This window comes from Seriola aureovittata, chromosome 24 (assembly GCF_021018895.1).
Source record: "Seriola aureovittata isolate HTS-2021-v1 ecotype China chromosome 24, ASM2101889v1, whole genome shotgun sequence".
Classification (NCBI taxonomy): Eukaryota; Metazoa; Chordata; class Actinopteri; order Carangiformes; family Carangidae; genus Seriola; species Seriola aureovittata.
This window is the reverse complement of record NC_079387.1, coordinates 1,479,003-1,499,365: the sequence shown is the minus strand read 5'-3', so window position 1 is coordinate 1,499,365 and position 20,363 is coordinate 1,479,003. Positions and strand designations below refer to the sequence as shown.

The 20,363-nt window shown below is 41.7% G+C and overlaps 1 protein-coding gene across 8 annotated transcripts in view; it reads right to left on the bottom strand.

Annotated features, from left to right (window-relative positions):
- Positions 1–20,363, bottom strand: part of LOC130165397 (plakophilin-4-like) — a 41,013-nt gene that overhangs the window by 17,629 nt on the left and 3,021 nt on the right. For 5 of the 8 annotated variants that reach the window (XM_056370632.1, XM_056370635.1, XM_056370636.1 and 2 more), the window contains 5 exons: positions 8,482–8,594; positions 6,466–6,500; positions 5,661–5,780; positions 3,794–3,948; positions 1,605–2,076 (listed from right to left, as the gene is read on the bottom strand). In XM_056370632.1, coding sequence (XP_056226607.1) covers positions 1,605–2,076; positions 3,794–3,948; positions 5,661–5,780; positions 6,466–6,500; positions 8,482–8,594 — 895 coding nt within the window. The remainder of the gene's footprint in view (positions 1–1,604; positions 2,077–3,793; positions 3,949–5,660; positions 5,781–6,465; positions 6,501–8,481; positions 8,595–20,363) is intronic. The other 3 variants (XM_056370637.1, XM_056370638.1, XM_056370639.1) reach the window with 3 other exon arrangements.

The following is a 20,363-nucleotide window of genomic DNA, read 5'->3' as shown; positions in this document are numbered from 1 at the left end:
GGTTTGCTGAAAAACACTTCAGACACACATCACACACATACACACACATGCACACACACACACACACACACACACACACACACACACACACACACATCATCATCTGTCACTGCAGGGCTGCAACTTGCTCGAAGCAAACTTGACGTGAGTTTTTCCGGCCCAGATTCTGACCTGGTTGGATTTGACCCATCAACCCCCCAGGGTCCCGGCTGACCTCTCTAACCATTTATATTTCCACTGATTCTAAAGCTGGAGCACTGAAAGACTGCACCATTCACTCAACATCCATTCTTGAGTCTTACACGTCAGTGTGTAACACAATACCAAATCACCATTACAAGGATGCTGAGTGTGAAGACACCTTTCAATTTAAACCTCAGATAAACTGTCTATTTTATCATCTTCCAGCTTCAATTGCAGAATGAAGATATTTATGCAGATATATTCTCTCATGGAAGTTTAATGCAGCTGTAATAGTTTTATTATGCCATTGGATTTAATGTCTCAAATGACTTGCTGCAAGCCACTTTCCCTTAAGGGACAATGAAGGAACTAAAATAAAGAATGACTTAACGATTTTTGGCTTCATAATATGTCGCCTAGATTTCTGATTGGATCCAGTAATGGTTCTGTATTAAGCTAATCATGAACCATTACAGTATCAAATGAGCTTCAACACTTTTAAAACCTGCATTTGTGCTGTTAAAAGAAGTCTAATATAATTCGACCTTTTCATTGTAAACTGTAGCGCAGTGAGTCCCAACCAGTGGGTCACAAGATAAAACTGTGCGGTCTTGAGATGTTAAATGGGAAAGTTTTCTACACCGATTTGAATTTAATATCATTAATCTTTTCCTTTTAGTGAAATATGGAATAGTTTTACCTCTTTACCTCACCTTGAACATTTATTCAAATGAGACAGTTTAGAGGTGAAATTTCAACTCATAAACATCTGACACCTGTGAGGACGGCTGGCTAGTGGATACAGCCTTAATCCAGGGGGCTCCAGGCCAAAACGGTTGGGAACCGCTGCTGTCGAGTCTGGATATCTACTCTTTAATTGCAAGACGTGAGGTAGAGATGCACTTATTAACACACACAGATAGGAAAAATAACAGTGAATTTATATCTGGGGAATCTGACCCATTTCAAGCCAGGAAACAAGGAGGAATAAGGAGAATTCAAAACCCAACAAAGACAACAATGGATGACTAGGATGTGATTATGTGATGGACATATTTCAGCTAAGAAAAAATAAATAACAATGTCCAAATTTCTTCTGGACCTGCTCTGAGTAGCCAGCTGATGTGCAACTAGGCCAGTGGTTTCAAAATGTTTTAAAACTACAGCAGCCCTTTATGGTCATTTTTCTTTTTCGTCAGCCAGATGACGTGTTGCATTATTATGACGTAGCAAAAATTTGCAAGAAAACCAGTGATAATCTGTTTGGAAATGGAGAATCCATTATTCTAGGCGTCCTCTATAATGTTAGAATATTACATCACACCCTTTTCTGGTGCAATTTAATTGGACCGATGTCTACTGTGACCACACCTGTACTCAGCCAACTAACAGCATGACATTTAATTGGACGTCGCACTGACCTATGAGGCTGTCGGGGCGGGGCAGTGCACTCCTCTGGTACAGGCCGTATGGATCAGCTCCGTAGGCCAGCGGCTGGCTCTGCCTGGGCAGCGTTGAGCCGTAGTGCTGAGGCACGGCTGTCATCCCCGAACGCAGTGGTGACCCCGTCAGACTCCTCCCCTCAACCAGAGAGAGGGTGGACCCCAGCCGTCCACCACCACCTCCTCCTCCTAACCCACCTCCTCCCCCACCACCCAGGGCCTGTGTGCCGCTGGTCGGGGAGGTGGGTGACGTGCAGGATGGCGGCATAGTGGTGCCGGGGAACACGGCAGCCAGAGGTTTGGGCTCAGAGAGGATGGGCGAGTCATAGGTGCTGCCTTGAGATGTTCGCAGGGAGATGCGGGAGGGTGAGACAGTGCCGGCGGTGCCGCAGCCAGGGGACTGGCTCCTGGAGGGGAGGGAGGCCATCCTCCGCAACACCCGGCTGGACGCCTGGGAGGAAGATGGGAGAAAGACTGTAGCTCCCAGATACTGTAAATGTGACATTTAATACCTGTTGTGTGATAATGAGGCACCTGTTTTCATCAAAGCTTCATAAAATGCCTTTTCATTTACACAGGTCATTATGGCTGTGCAAATACCATTACATTCAATTATGTACACAATTAAGCATGTGTTTGATATCTAGAAGCCCAGTCTCATGATGATAACAGAAAAAACAATTGTAAATAAAAACAATTTGAACATTTGTGTAAATATAAATGCTAAACCTCTGCTTATTTCTCAGTATTATTTATTAGAGCAACTATCATTTCAGGAATTCTAACACTGTTGACATGAGACAATCATGACAGTCAAGAACGGATTGCTCCAAACTTTGTGAGATGAATCTAAAATATCTAAAAGGTCCTTCAATGTCCTTATTAAATGCCATTTAATGACATTTTACTAATTTTTCATTAGCATTCACATGATTCTTGGCATCAATGTTCACTCCAGGCCCAAAATAACTAAAATATCAAGTATAATATTCATAACACTGCTGACAATTAATCGTTTCAACTCCTGTTTTCTGAATAAATACCTGAAAAATGAAGATACAGACACTGCACTGCTTCCATCTGCAAATATATTTGCCAATTACCAGTGAGGAGACGCTCTGAGGCCGGATGCTTCATCACGTCAGATGAAGGGCATCATTATCTTTTTCATTTGTCCATGTAACTGAATGTGCGTGCCTTTGAATAAATGTCTAAATTCATTATCCTGCAGGCTGAGCTCTGCAAGTAGTACATATATTACATTTCAGGGAAGACTTGACAGAATCTTTCATATTTACGGGGACAAACATTTACTTTTCCCTCCTTATTACCAAATGTAAAATGTCCCTCAATTACAGACTCAGCCAACTGGATGCCGATATGTGCTGCCTTAATCCATCGAAGCCTCAAACGCCTCGGAGGAAAATTAAGAGCCGAAACATGTAAGCCCATCCAGCGAGGCTGCTGGGTTAGGAATAAATCAAGAGAGAATTCGAATGGGCGCACCATTATCTGTCATTCCTGCTTCTACTGTCGTGCAAAGAGCGTATAATTATTAGCCACAGCAAAAGAAGCCGATGGCGTTGGAGTCTTAAAAATTTCGAGGTAAGACTCAATTTGATTGGACGGTTTTAGATGATGTTCTTCATCATTCACCACAGCGATTATTGATCCTCCACCAGCTGTCATTACTCAGAGATGAAGACCCAAATATTTCTGTTGACACTATTCTGAAAAATAGTCACTTATGGGAAGTAAAATGTGATTTCTCATTTGGGAAAATACTGGAGCTATCATCATGGTATGTGATCTTCAGACTGCATTTCCTTCCATGAGCATTTAAAGGACTTATTTATAATTGGACAATCGCTTTTTGGGGATGAAGATCATGTGATAGGATCAAAAGCTACAGAGTGGACAGTGAGGTAACTCTCAACTGTTGTTTCCAAGAATGAGCGTGAACTTTGAACCTTGTGATTTCTGATATTTTCTGGTCCAATTTTCAAGCCGATCTTCATGGACACATTCTTATATGTAATTTTTCAGAATTGTGGACGTGCGTACATGTCTGTGGCTCTTCTTACAGAGACAAAAAACAACAACAACTCAAATAAACAAACCAAGAAAAAAAAAGACTAGTGCTATAAGCTAGTGTAGATCAGGCCTACCTGCCCTGAGGCTTGACCCTCCGCTCTTGGGCTTCTTGATAGCGAGGCCCGGGGCTCTGAACGCACCACATTCTGGTTGCTATAATAACTAACACTGCTGTCCTGGTAACCGCTGTCTGAGTATGAGGTCATCTGGGCTGAGTGACCTCCTGAGCCTGTGAGGAAAGAAAGATAAGAGCGTGAGGAAACACTGCGTACACATTATTACCGCCCAGTGCTTCCCGTGAAGCGTCACAGCGGTATGAGGTGTGATCAAACTGATCCATGCAAACACCATCACATCAGTCACTGCGGTTTAGAGATTAGCATATTATCTCACTTGGCTTTCAACTTCTTAAAAGGCATTATGCATATAAATACATACGCATGGGTATCTGCATTAAGCCTTTATGCTCTTCCTGGAACAATCTGCATATACTGTACAGCTCCAATAATGCTGGCCTACTTTCCCCTATAGGATAAGGAGGAGGCAGCATGTGCAGGGTATTTTTACACTATCAGACCACTCCAACTCTGAGGAATATAAATAAGGCCAAAGGCAAATTTGTTTTTAACATTTCAAAGAGCTACTCAGAAACTATATGTTTACCAATGATGAAATGTATTGTAATAAGAAGAGGGTCCAATGGTCTTTAAAATAGTTGCAAGTTTTCCATTAACATGATCCAACGAAAAAGATAAAAACAAATAAAGTCTCCTGCACACAGAAGAATTCACAGCTGCAGCGGCTCCATCCCTGCTCCGCTCTATCAGCCTCCCATCTTCTCTGGTTTAACACAAGCTTTGAGGAAGCTGGATGGACCGGAGTGTCAACCGCTCCAGTGAAGACGCCTAATGTCCGACAGCGACAGGCCGCGGTTGCACTGCCGAGCTCCCAGGTGTGAATATATGTGAAGCTATTTCCGACAAGATGGTTAAAAAATAAAGACAGTTTTGGGTGATTTAACCCGATCTAAATGTGGTCAGTAGATGCTCGCACATAAATCAGAGCAACCGGCTGGAAAAACATGCACATCAGTCTCCTACTGTGGTGTTAATTACAGGCGGGATGTGGGATTTGTTGTGGAAGTTCAGATTTATCCAACTTGGCATCATTTAAATAATAATCATTTTTTCTCCTCCTCATAGTGTTTGGATGGTGTTTGGCAGGATTTTTGTTTCAGTTGGTAAAATACCTGACATGAAGTTAAAAATAAGATCCTCTTCCTCTGAGCCGTAAGAGCTCCATTGTTCCCTATTAAACTATTCAAAACACATCAATCAATGAGCTTTCACTGTAGACTATGTTGACTCAGTCCCACACACACACCGTCCTGCTGCCCCAAATTTTTTAAAATGAAATGAAATATGATCAGTGATCAGTTTTTAAAGATTTACATCTTTTACTGTCATCAATATGGCATCTAGGTTTTTTATCACAGACGCCATTTCCTGAGGTGTTCATATATGTTGCCAAGATGCTTTCAGTCAAATGTGATCAAACCACACCAACACAGCTGTGATGCAGCTGATTCACTCAGATTTTAAGTGTTATTTTTTTATCAAGACGGACATTTAAAGTTATAGAGACGAGATTCGAGGCCAAGTTTTCAGAGACTTTAAAGTCAAATGCGCGTTGTATTTTGAGTTTTTCAAATCAAGTTTAAAATCATGTCATTCATGATTCACATCTGACTCAAGTTCACACGTCTGGTTATAATTTTACATCAAAGACATGAAGGGGAAAATGAACCATTGGTCGAATCAAATCTAATTTTCTTCAAATGAGGAAAGTGCTCTTAATATGTGTTTTCTCCAGACTGTGCTTTAGAAAGCAGAAACTTTAGTCGCTTTGTTCTGACCCGTGTGGTGTGTACATTTAACAGACCCTCACTGTCATGCAGGGAGGCGCGGTCTGGTTCAGGCAGGTACAGTCCCTCCTCGGCCTCCATGTGGCGAGCAGATGTCTCCATGGCTCCGCCCTGCAACTCTCCGCCTGCCAAAGCATCTGTCATATAGTTAAAAGCATACAAGCAAGTCCTGGAGAGACTGTTAGTCAAACATTTATTTGTTGTATGTAGAAAGCGACGGGCTGATTCCGTTTCCCAACAAAATGGCAACACAAAATATCAAAACAAAGTCTGTGTGAAAGCAATTTAACAGCATCATCTTCGCAGACAGGATCCTCTTCATCTTAAGTAATGAAATGTAGCAATTCTTTGACACAGAAGACTACAGCACTGTCTAGCAGGACTTCTGTTTTATTGGAAAGCCGACAGTGAAGAATGAGTGAGGAAATGGGGGAGAGGCATCTGTGACAGAACAGTAGATTCAAAGCAAACAGTGTTTTGTTGCTCGACCGGTCGGTGCAGCATTCTGCCAATTTTCAGCCCTTTGGAGGTAAAAATGACTTTATACACCTTTATACATCATCTTTAGAGCCAAAATGATATGGATTTGATCTCATTTCAAGCTGTAGTGTTTACCATTTTAAAACTACTGCTAGTGTGAAAATAAAACTCCACAGAGCTTCGCTAGAGGACTTTTTACTTTCAGTACAAGTGGGTAACACTTTATACTATCACTTTTGGTTTTGAAACCTGAAGCAGCAATTCCTCAGTGACCTTATCTTTTCAAACATATATATTTTTCTCTATAATAAAACATTAAGGGGTAGAAGTGAGAAATCATACCTGCAGATCTCCATGCAAACGACTTCTCAGATGAGCTTCAGCAGAAGAAAAGGAAGTGGAGGAAATGGAAGAGAGGCGAGAGCAGACAGAGAGACGTAAATCAAATCAGAGCCACAGTTCAATACTTTATATCCAGTCAGACCAGGCAGAGGAAAGAAGACGGCGTTTCGAATGTAAAAGAAAATAACTTGAATCTATCATGGGAATCTTTTGCCTCGAAAACATTCCTTCACTTTCAATCTAAAAGCTACTTGAAGAGAATGAAGCTTCTGTAAATATAGTGCGAATTTCAATTTACTTATCAAATTGGCAAAAAAAAAGAAAGTAAGTTGACTCCAGCTGAGGAGCAGGCATGTTATATAACCTGAAGAAAAGCCTTGCACTGTGTTATCTGGGCTAAGAAAACACCTGCAGCTGGAAACAAATCCTTTCTACTGATAAGACCAACAAACACAATTTTATCTGGACATATAAATACTATTATCTGCAAAATTAAGACCAAAACAAAAGCCCCTACATCTGATTAGATATTGTGATATTGATCATTAAACCTATTTGAGGAACATTCTTGCATCTGAAACCAACATTTTGACTATTACAAGGTAAATAAGAGGGTCAAACTTAAATAACACTTAATATATGTCCCTCTTCATGCAAACAGTGTTGAGCTCAGTTATGAATTCAATGGTTTTGCAGATGTGAATGTTTCTGTTTGTGCACAGAGTGACAGCACAATGTGACTGTCAACGAGCTGAACAACATTCCTTATGAATACAGACATTACTGTTACGTGGTTTGACAGCGGAGTCTGCATGATTTACAGCCAACTGTAATCCACATAACAACAACAATGATTATTTTTGGGTGGCATTATTAGGGTTATTTAACAAAGTCAGCTCAAACCTACATGAAATTGGTTGTGAAAGATTATATTTGGTCAGAAGGGAAAGGCCTCAGCAACAAGAACAAGATCATTTCATCAACATTGTTTAAAGAAAAAGGAATCTATGAATCTGAGAACTTTCTGATTATCCACATCTAAAGTGCAGGACATCATGTGTGTCTTAAAAATGCTGTATCACTCCTGCTGCTGCATAAAAAAAACTCTTTGTGGAAGTGAAAATTGACATGCTCGTTAATGCATTAATTGCACTGATTAATGCATTGATATTTTCATTTGAAAAATCACTCAGGGGCGCAATAGTGGTTCACCTGGTGGAGCATGTACCATAAAGGCTCAGTCCTAACCAGGTTCAAGTCCAACCAGTGGCCCTTTGCTGCATGTCATCCCCTCTCTTTCTCTCTCTCTCTCTCTCTCTCTCTCTCGCTCCCTGACTTTGCTGTCTCTCTCTCACTGTGGCTGTCAGAATAAAGGCAAAATAATGCCCCAAAAAATAACTATAAAAAAAAAAACGGGTTGCAGATTCGAGTCCCGGCTGGCTGGACTATTTACTGCATGCCATTCCCCTCCTCTCTCTCTCTCTCTCTCACTGCATTTTCCTGTCTGTCTCCACTGCTGCTCTCGAATAAAGGCATAAAATGCCCCAAAAAATTACTTAATATGTAAATAATCGATTCTTGAAATAGTTTCCAATTATATTTCTACCAATGAACTAATTGGTTAATTGAGAGAAATTGCTTTTTAAATCAATTTGGAGAAGGAGTTTGTGCAGTGTAAACCTTTCCAAATCCAATAAAAGCTGGACAAAACTGCAGATGTTAACCTAAACTCTGATACAGTATCATCCAGGACCAGCACGAACACACTTTGATCTGTTCTTTGCACTTTTCTCTTCTACTTTTGGTTTGGGAAAGAAGAGAAAAAGATCCCACCCTTTGAACTCACTACAGCCCCATGGACACGTCTCAGGACACGGTTGCTAAGCTACAACTGGGCCATCACTTCTTAGTGGGAGGTGTTAATGAAAACGTAAGACACTTTATATATTGTTATTATTCAGTGCAAAACATGTAAACACGAAAAACAAAAATAGGGCATCACACCGCCACATCTACCTGCTGCTGTCTCCCGCCGGCGACTCCGCCCCCAGCATGCACCTCTCCAGCTGGCTCGCCACAATCTGCCGCTCCTCCTCCAGCTCCCGTGTCAGCCGCTCAAACTGGAGCTCCTACGGCAAGAACATTTACGGCAGCGATTACAACCCGACATCCACCATGACACAGCAATTTAAGCCTTCCCGTTTTAAGACCCATTTGACGCCAGTTAGAATTAAATGTAAAACCCATTTTGTATTCAGTCTGCATGACTTGACTGATTTCTCACCGGCTGTGAGCTCGCTGAGGGACCGCAGCCTTTTTTAAACCTGTTAAAGTGGATTTGAGATTTAAAAACACTAAAACTGTTTAATTCCATTCGGATAATGTAATAACACACATTTGAAGAATTTCCGCAAAATCACTGATGATTGAGCACAGAATGACGACATATAGATTTCAAGGCCACAGTTTGCTAAGTGAGACCAGGTCCTCTCAGTGAAAATATCTAATATCTAAAATATGCAAGATCTGTCTGTGACAAAAATAAAATACAAGCACGTATAGTAAGACTGAACATAACAACATTCAAAACCCATTCAGGCCTTGAGTAAATATAATATGATTTCATACACTTAAAGAGTATGAGTTCTGCCTTTTTCTCTGGCCCTGCTCTCTCCTTTCAGTCTGTTCCACCTACTACACCGAGGATGAATGTGTGTGTGTACTGCAGGTTAATGGGAATCTGATGCTGCTCGTCAGCTCAATTCTTCATGATTTAAGTGAATCAGTGGTAAATGGTTCAAAACGTCCTCTCAGTCCCCTGAGAATCCACCTTGTTAATGATTACCACGCATTAGAAAGATTCTTTTGACTGGTTTTGTGTAGTTTGTACATACACAGATACAATGTGATATTTGAAATCCAAATATGCCTTTAATAAAAGCCCAAAGAGCTGGTGGGGATCCAATGCCTTGCTCAAGGGTGTGAAAGTGGAGCAGATGTTTGCAGACAGTCGCTGAACGGATGGTACTTTTGGCACCGTCTAATTTGTATTCTGTTACATAACACAGAGGCTTCCCAGCTGCTTCATAAATCTTCTAGGAACCACAGCTGGTGTCATCACGGAGGTCCACCGGAGAATTAACTGTCTGCAAATAACATCTAAATATAAAACAACCGGGCTGGAAATCACGCCGCTTCCCAGGAATCCTTGTTATGAAGTTATTCAAGAAAAGTGAAAGGTCTGATGTGGTTGATTTGTTTACAGTGGCACAGTAAACTTCTTTGTCTATGCCAGTTTTAATGTCACATTCGTAGCTGTGGTCTGTGGAGGAGATCTAATAAGTCGACCTTTCCTTAATTTTTTTTTCACATGACTATTTACAGGATCAGAATAAACCTTCAAGCTCCAGTTATCTCTGAGTCTTGAAACTGTTTTACAGCCGCCTGGGAATATGTACATCTGGAAAACAGCATGTAAAAACACTAAATAAGAGCTTAATAACACACTGTAAGAATCTGTATGTATACTGTGTTATCAATTCATCGTTATCTGCCAATACAGCAGTTAGGGATGCTTCACAGGAGAAGCTATAATTGTTGATAAATACTTTATTATGATTATATGAGCTGTACTTCTTTCCTCTGTTATTCAGCCCACCTTTATTGATATAAATGGGGTGGACAAAACAATAGAAACACCTGGACACCACGGAAGGTGTCATTAGACTTTATGTAGCAGTGGTTTGTTATATCAGTTATCGGACCCCTTGATGTGATGCGATGTGGCTTAATAAACTGAACCTATTCAAATATTCCATATGCAGAATTTTGGTCCATCATTTGCATATTCTAGAACACCTCATTGTGACATGTCAATACATTCCATGTTCGGTTCACTAACCAACTGCACAAACTGAAGAAAGTCACTCAGAAACTCTGTTGTCGACATACAAACGTTACTGTCCGGTTTTTGTGTTTCAAACCTCTTGAACAACGTCATGGAAAGAGAATCAGAGAGGAAGATCAAGACTCAGGCTTCTCCCGCCCTGGGGAGAGATCGTGGTAGGTGTGAGAGCCCAGACAAAAACCTGATCACATCAGGTCAAGTGGGGATTATCTTAGTTTGTACATTGAAATGGACATTTGATTCCTGCTGTGGAGCCCTGTTTCTCACCCTAATAAGGTTTCTGTAGCTGGGTCTGCACTGTGAGATGATAACTAAGACAGTTTCTTATAAATTGATCAAACAAACTGATCCATCCTGTTTTCCTCATTTGTAGATCGCAGCAGCAGCAGCACCACAAAACAGAGTGCATCGCCTGCAGAGGACGGCAAAATTAAGAGAAAGGCCAGTCCTGACAATAAAACTCAGAGAAAAAAGAGGCGGACATCTGAGGTGACTGAACCATGTCACAGCTGTAAAGAGGATGGCAGGGTGAGAGGGGAGAAAAGGAAAGTTGGAGGGGATGGAGAGGGACCATCAGAGGAGAGGAAAAAGAGGAAGACAAGCAAGTGTGCCAAGAAACCCTCAGTGGACGTTGCTAGAGGTGAGAGAATCAGACTTCAGTTAGTGGTGTCTATTTGTACACATAGTTCTTTCTTGTTTAGGTCTTGAGATGTCTGACCAACACGAGAGAGATTAACAGAGCATACGTAAAGCAAAACACAATTTGTGTGTGTCCCTTTAGCTCGATTTAAGGCCAGATATGAAGAACAGAATCAGCTTGGAGAAGGAGGCTGTGGATCTGTGTTTGCCGGCTACAGGAAATCTGACAAATTGCCGGTAAGATTTACACGCACATCCTCGTACACACACTCACACACACGCACACTCATATATGGATGGTCAGAAAGTGCCAAACTTGTATTTGTGTCCTATAGGTCGCTATAAAACACATACCAATGGATAAAGTGTTCTGCAAACACGTGGTAAGTGACCAACACGGACCACTGTAGAACTACACCACCACACGCCCTGCATGTACTATAGATGAACTGTGATTATCTACGGAGCTTCTCTCCCTCATCCTCCGCTCTGTTGTGGCGTTTCAGGCACGAAACGGGAAGGAACTCTCGGTGGAGGTGGCTGTTATGCTCAAACTCGCAAAATCTAGAAAGAAAGGAGAAGTGGGGACGTCCGCACCTGTCGCACTCCTGGACTGGTATGACCTGGGCCAGGAGCTGATCCTGGTTTTAGAGAGACCAGTACCCGCAGAGGACCTCCTCAAGTACACAGAGCAGAAGGGAGGCTGCCTGCAGGAGGAGGAGGCCAGGGTGAGCTGCTGGAGCATCCTTGTTGATATGTGTGTTTAAAGCTTTTTCCACCACAGGAACCTAATGACCTGTAACTTTCCTGCAACAAACGTAAGAGGAGAGATCCTGCAGTCCTGACTTTTTTTCTTACAGTTTATTAGCTTGTTTCTATGTACTAAAATTAAAAAAATGTCTTTAAGGATCTTGGAGGCTCCAAAATGTAACACTCCTCTGCATAATTGTACCATCCTGTATTAATTTAGTACATTTTTCAGATAATATTTACATATTTTTACTCAAGTGGAACAGAGTATTTCTACACTGTGGTAATCTGGTGAAAAATGTCAAAGCACCCCCTCAGAGTCCTTCTTCTCTCTCTTTCTGTCTGTCTCCCAGATCATCCTCAAACAGCTGGTTAATGCTGCACTGGAGCTCCAGGAGAAACGCATTTTCCACCGCGACATCAAGATAGAAAACATCCTTATCGAGACGGGCTCAAACACACCCCGTGTCCGAATCATCGACTTTGGTCTGAGCTGTTTCACTAAGAAGACATCATCCTACACCGTATTCTATGGTAAGATGTCTGTGGAATGGCTACTGCTCTGATTTACTGTGACGTTTACATTTAAACAAATTTTCTCCTCCTCATCATCGTCACCATCTTATCATCATGTCTGTGTATTCCAGGCACCTCCACACACGCGCCACCTGAGTGGTACAGCTGTTGTCACTACAGGCCCGGCCCCTCCACAGTGTGGCAGCTGGGAGTGGTCCTTTACGAAATCCTGCACAAAGACTCGATGTTCGAGACCATAGACTTCCTGAAAAACAGGCTGCAAATCAGCAACGAACTGTCAAACAGTAAGAAAGTCACACTCGTGCTCAGAGCTCAGCAGACACACATCTGTTCATGGTAGTTCGCATTCTGCTGGATCATTGCAGCTGTCACCTTCATGTTTCCTCTCCCTCTCTCTCCAGGCTGCAGGGATTTCTTGAATAAGTGTTTAACCAGAATCCCTTATCAGCGCCCCACGCTGCAGGAGCTAAAGCGACACCACTGGCTCACATAAACCCCTACCTCTACCTCCACCTCCACCCCTAACCCTACCCCTACCGCTACCTCCACCCCTAACCCTACCCCTACTGCTACCTCCACACCTAATCCCTACCCTTAACCTTACCCCTACCCCCATCCCTACCCCTACCTCTATCCTCAACCCCTACCCCTACTTCTACCTCATGCTTCTTCCTTAAAGGGAGTTTTTTTGTTTATTTAAAAGAGTACGGTCTAACCCTGCTCTCTATGAGATGTGCTGGAATAAATAAATTTAAATTTAAATTTTTTAAAAATTCCTGTGTTATTTCATGTAGAGAACTGATGTTTGTTTATTTATGTAAGTTTACAAATTTTTGTTCTCTCTCAAGTGCACTAAAACTTCATTCATATATTTTTTTTTTTTTTTTTACAAGTTTACATGTGGACATTTAAGTTAAAATTTTTTAATTCACAATAAGTGCACTGCAGATCTATTTATAGACAATGCAAACAACAGTGTTCAATAAATGTTCAGCAAATGTTACGATCTGCAATTTTGTTTCTTATGTGTTACTGTTATCGGCCGCCCTACTCTCTAAATATTATATCTGTATCTCTAAACACAATCGATCGATATCGATCATCACTTTGAATATGTGATTTGGAAAGTCTTTTTGTTGACTCCACACATTTCAAATGGAAATACTGTACTATACTAAGCTAGTTAGCTTTAGCAGGTGTGTAGCTGGGTTTTTTCTCCATCATGACTGGATTTAACCACTGCCTCATACAGTTATGTGGCGTGGTTCGTCATAATAGATATTCTTCAGTTATAGATAACAGCTTAGGAAAGATTAGCGGGTAAATTTAGCTTGGTAGAGAGAAACTACCATCACTAGCTGCATGTTACTGATGGGAACTGCTGTTTGGTGTTTTCTCAGTAGTTATACATTTCTACAGCACAGTGTATTGATTTGGTGTATCCATCTATCCATCCATCCATCCATCCATCCACCATCCATATACTCCATTTTCCCTAGTACAGTAGGGCAAAAGTCCTTCAAATCATAATCCTTTAAAAACTACAAAAGACACTTAAATCCACGCTGGCAGCTTGTCATCTGTTTACGTCTCTTGATAAAAGCTCTTTTGTATTTGGGTCAGCTCTGGCCATGTGATGCATGGAGCCTTGACAGTCTCTTTAGTCAGATGGTGTACAGTGATTTAGTTAATGGTCTCATCATGTTGTTTGTTTGCTTGTGTCTCATCCACTACAGACTAAGGAGGTCTGCATGCTGCAGCAGCAGCTGACAGCGAAAACAAAGTAAACTGGCCTGAGTTCAGAGTCTCAAAATGAATCCACACAAATAAGTTCTTCTAAAAGACATTAATGCAGACATAGTCACCTACCTACCTACCTAGTTACCTACAACACTCATATAAACACAAGACTGTCTATACAATATCACTTTGCTCAGACTGCATGAACATTTAATGATTCCCATGAGGAAATTGGGTTCAAAGATAATTTGGCAGTGGTAAGTGTTGATTTTTCTGCAGCAATTATTCTGAGTTAATTGGAGAGATGTCTGTCCGTTTAAAGGGCTGATGTGGCTCTGAGGCGGCTGCATGGAAGTATCACAAAATGTCAAATTAATTGCACAACTGCAGAGAAGGACTAACAGTGTTTTTTTTACCAAGGATTCTGAGATTACATCTGTCTGAATGACTTGGACATTCGATATTTCCACATTTTTCAGGATGTTTACATTGGTTAAAGTGTCTAGAGTTGCAAGTATTTGACAATTAATCAATCAGTAAATCAAAAGAAAATTAATCTGTGACTATTTTGATTTTCAGATCATTTCAGTCATTTTTTCAAGCAACAATGCCAAACATTTGATGGTTCTAGCGTCAGGTAGTTGTAGTTTCAGGTTTCCTTGGTGCTTTAAGGTGAGTCACACAGGAAATGTGTTGGAAAAAGCAAACACATTGAAACACTAAAAATATCATAATAAACTCTGTGGATCACTTAACAGTTGCTTTGGTTTTTGCAGTGGGACGGATGTGGCGCACCTCTAAATAGTGTTGACACTCGTGACTAACAGTTGTGTAATTCAGTCTCCTCTGTTACTGTGTCTTCAAGGTGATACAAAAACATTAATACCGCAATCACACATAGCAAGACGTGGGATAAAAAAGAAGACACACAAAAAGTAAAACATATAGGATGAGAGAAAAATACAATGCGGTAGAAGAAAAGTTGATTGAGGAGACGTTCAAGACGATATGATGTGGGAAAAGAACAAGATGTCACAAGTTTAAGTGACAGCATCAGATGTATTATTGACAGAGGACACAACAGTGTGCCAATTAAACAACGGCTGAAACGTGCTGCATCCTTTCACAGCGTCACTGCTGACTCTGCCCTCCTCTGCTCCTGCACCTCCTTGCATCACTTCAGAGCAGCACAGAGACAGGACAGGAACACACAGCTCTCCTTGTTCCAGCCTCCCCACGTTACGGCACGCCTCGGGGGACTAACAGAACCACATTGGTGCCCTACGCCCGTCACCTCGTGATGTCTGGAAACAGGCCTAGCCCTGCCAGGCCGATGCGAAGCCGTGCCGGGCAATGTCGTACCAGCTGGGGGCTACCGGACGATTCGCCACAGTTTATTGTGTGCCGTCACAAAGTGTTTTTCTGTCTCTTATCGAGTGACACCAACAGCAGACCTCTGAGTCTTATTCCTTCTTGCCATGTCTAATCATAGCCCAGCAGTTTGGTTTATCCAGACTGCATCTATGATATCCGTGAAATGTTCGGCCTAGTTCTGCTACTGCGACACATTGCTGCTCTCGCTATAACTCGGCAACTAAAAGAGAGAAGTCACCCTTAAAGACTCTTTTTTTTTAAAGGGAGCTCAACATTTTCACTTACTCACATGTATATCATACTATCAATAACGTAATGAGACACCCCTTTGACACAACAGGAAGTTTTTCAGCTACATTAATTGTGAACATCCTCTGTTTCTTTCTAGGGCGCCATTTTGCAATAAAGGTCAACAATTGCGGATGGTGAAATCATCAGAGGAAAAGCACAGATTGCAGTTGCAACACCCACAGAAGCCTCAATAGATCAGTATGCCGTGCATCCTGCTTTTGTTTTTCCATCTCTCTTGCTCTCTCCACCTACACATATAACCCATGGATGGATTAAAACACTTTCAGTCTCTTTATACACCCAAACACCCACCTTTGATGGAGAGCAACAAGTTGTCTGCGGACTGTCAAAAGGTATTCTAGGAGACAGCGGCAGTCACTTAACTAGATGAGGCAGGTAGAAGCAAAGTGGGTTTAGTAGGAGAGTAAATAACTCCTGGAAATGGCCCGAACATCACAGACTGGCGAGATCTGAAACGGCATCCAGGGTGGGTGTTCTTCTTTGATTTCCACACTGTAGATAAAGAGGAATAAGCTACCTCTTCCACCACAGTGACTCAGCTGCAGTCCGCTAACGTGACAAGCAACCTCGGGCATCCGTGATCTCGAGTCAACAAGGCAGACTGCAACAACAGGCCATCATAAGCTCTGCCTTTCCAAAAATATGACAGAGAGCAGGCATTCAAATTCAGGCAGATGTCAAACATCAACAGTTCTGTGCCTCAGATATCATCAGGGGCAGGGCAGCGCCAGGCGGTGACATAACTGGATTGACAGAGTCGGTTTAACCCACAGATTCACACTGTGACCTGCAGCTCATGTGAGGCGAACCTCCAGCGGGGAAAGCAGCCACACAGGACCGTCAATCATCCGCGTCGAGATCGGCCATTCGGTAAATTTGCTCTGACGTCGCATGTGGTGGTCGTGGCTCTAATTGTCGAACTCAATCCAAGAGTGGAGAGCGCTGACGTGGCCCAGTTGTTGTTTCATTGAGCTTCTTGTTTCCTCCCTTCATCCTGGGAAGGCCTTTGCTGAGCGTGCATGTTCTTTTTCAGCAGCACAATCATACAGCAGGACCCTGCGCCTTTACACCTGGGAGCTGCCCTGCACAACAGCTACTGTCGGCCACTGGGAATCTAACAAGATGAACATCTGATAGCAGGATAAAAAAACTGACCTACATGAGATTTACTGCGACATTATTGAAGCTTACTTCTACAACCACGCCGGCATCGTTGGGTCCACCATTACAAGTTCAAGCTGTGGAGCCAAGCGTTCTTCAAACTCTCAAAGCTTTATTTTGAACTGTATCTAAAATTGCAAAGTTTCCAAAGATACTAAATTTATCAGATTGAATTACAGAGAAATGTGTATAAAATGATAATCAATACATCCAGAATATTTGCATCTGAAATTATGCCGTAGCCATTAAATGGTGTGCCTTTTCTAAATATTTCACTCAACATAAGGAATTTGAATTGCTGCAACAAACAGATATAACATCTCTGTCAAATGGCATGTAAAAAAGTATTTTAACTTAAAGCTTTTGTGCTCATGTTGGTGCTTCGTCGTGCATTTCTCCAACTCTTCAAAGTATTTGTGAAAAAAAATGAAATGTAAAAAAACAATTTGCCGTTTTACAGGGGGTTTACAGGCCAGACTATTTCTTGGATTAGAGTCGTAACTTCTTGGAGTCTGCACAGGTTGTCTACGGCAGCATCTGTTAAATCCAAGCAACCGTCTTTGTGCTATGCTAAGCTAACTGGTGCCTTGTTGTAGCCTAAGATTGAACAGACTGATAATCAATATTCTCATCAAACGGTTGACGAGAATCAAATCAGCATTTTTCCAAAATGTCAAACTAGTCCTTGAAAATGATCTTTGGTTGCTATTTTGCTGCTCGTGTAATGCTGCAGTGGTAATACCTGCATCTCTATACAAATTTTTCTGAAGAGGGTTTTCATTGGTGGCCAAAGATACTTGGCAAGAATATTCATTTGTAGTTGGAGGTCAATTTCAATGTCAACCCAAACGAGTATAGAATCTTAAATACAGTGCTGTGGCAGTGTAAAAAAAATTCATGACAGCGCTGTGAACTGTTCAGATCTGTTATCAGCGACATATTTCAGTCTTGATTTCACAGAACAATGCAGATGGCAGCTACAGACGTCTCATCTTTCATTTTGGAGCAACATTGCCACAGGCTGTTGTCTAAACATCTAATCAATCTCACCATGTTTGCTGAAGAAGTGACAAAATTAAACAGTGCACTGACACTACGCAGGGTTTAGGTTTCGCAGTTGCCACATCTCCAGCTTTGGTATTTCCCCTGCTCACGTCTATCAATCTCCTACTTTTAATGGGCTAAATGAGAGCGAAGTGGAAAAGCATCAGGGCCTGAACACAATGGAAGGCAATAACTGATGTGCTCCATTTAGCACGTCTAATTTGACATTTCTGTGGAGGAACTGCAGGCGGTAGATTTGACGCTTCAGCAGCGCTGCCGCCTGCATCCAAACACACAGGAAGGTAAAGCAGCTTGATTATATTTTCTGGTAGCAGCCCGTTCAACAGTCAAGCTACATGATAAAGTGTTTGCTCTCTGGCAACTTCCTAGTTTAGAATGCTGTCATGCTGTACATATATATATACGTATGGACTTTGTTACCTGTTAATCATGTTTCTTTCTGCCCTGTTATAAACATTCACCACCTCATTACAGAAATCAAGAAATCAGCCCTTTTCTCTGGAGAAGACATATTATGACTGACTGGCTCGTCTTTCTCCTCATAAGTCCTCATAAGTTCAACAGATCATGTGTCACTGCTTTACTAAACAACCCATATTAACATTTTCTGCCATTTTGTTCCCATTTGTAGAACAGTACAGTTCCTTTAATGAGGTAAAACTTTGAATCTTTGTCAGTGGACTGAGTCACTTTTTGAGGGCAATTTCTGACATCAGAGGAAAAATGCTGTGGACAAATAAAAAAAAATGTGCGTCTTTTCAGTTTCCCTAACATGGGTTTTTATTTTAAAGGCACCTATATGTAAATTTTGCTATTGTTACATAGCTAGCGTTATCTTTACTCACCAACAGCTGTCTCCAGAGGTGGAAAGCAATGCCAATGTTAATTCTTGTTTTGCTTCTGTTTCTATCAGTTCTTTTCTTCTCCTGAAGTTAGCATGCTAACAACCTAGCTCCGATCCGGCTGGCCTGTCTTGTCACTTTCTGATAGTGAGTCACTGCAGCCTCCAATCTGCCCCGAAGAAGTAGCTGCTCAGAGGACATATCATAACCTCTTGTATTGTACATGCAATGATGGCTCTTGGGAAGACTTAAACAGCTGCTAGCTATAGCAAAACTTACAAATAGCTCCTTTAATATCACAATCATGAAGCTTTATTGTTACTGCAAACTTTGTCGTAAGCAATAATGATTGATAGGACAAACATACTGGCTTAAACTGGTCCAGCATCCATTACTATGACTTTTTTGGACTGTGAATTAACCTCCTGTATAAATGCTGGCAATAGATTTCAGGACTTATGATTACAAAATCCTCCTCCATCACAGACAGCTTCTGTAGAAATATAAACCTAGCCAACACATGCAACTCCTGCACTGCAACGCAATGCATCTGCAGGACTCATGATGCAGCAGTCATGCATTCTCTCGTGTGAAATGAAAGAGTTAGCAGCAGCAAGCAAAGCTTTTGAGGCACTAAGTATGATCAAGGGGTGACGGAGCCCCTCCCGCTGTGTACAACGAAAACCAAAGCAACATCAAGGAAGCTGGAACAACCTTTTCCTTAACTCCACATCAGTCGAGGCTTCAGAGCAATCTGCAGCCCACATTTTTATCTGTTCGCTCCAAAGAAATTGCAGATTAAAAGTAAGAGCAGATTCTCTTTTCTTGGACATCTTAAGCCTTTAAATAGCAGTGTGCCTGATTCAGAGGCGCACATCAGGGGACTAAGTTGAGAACATGGCTAGTGTCCAGGCATAATTAAGAGCAGGGGAACAGACAGACTCCCATGTTGACAGGATAGAAAGAAGCATAAAAATAACAGCGGAGAAGGGAGGCAGATGGAGCGACGGAGGCTGCGTCCTCACTGCAGCTGTAAGTGTCTCACTCAGATCGGAGTGTCAATAGCAAAAAGTTAGTGGCAGAAAAATGGACGACATCACTTCTCTCTGGCTGTCAGTTCATATCAATGTGCTGCACTTGAATCAAAATGTGTCATTGTTTCTGAGCTGTTAATTAAACTTTACATCATGTAATCACAGACAACTTGCGCAACTGCTTCCACACTGGCTGAGCAGCGACAGCAAGGGCGACAGAAAGACCAAAAATATGGGCAAGAAAGTGAAATACTGTAGCAGAATATCAGGGAGACGCTTCAGCTTAGTCAGAACCAGAAAACAGAGACAGTACCTGAAATGTGTGATAAACAAGCGAAGAAAACCGGAACCAAATCACACTTTTAAAACACCGCTGTCAGTTCATATAAACCTCCATTCACATAGGCTAAACTTTACCTGGTGACCTAATGCAATTTGTAATAACTGCGGAAGTTGTATCTGTTCTGAATATTGCACAGACACTGAACTCATCTAATACATCTACTCCTGTGTGAATAACTCAATAACACCTCTATG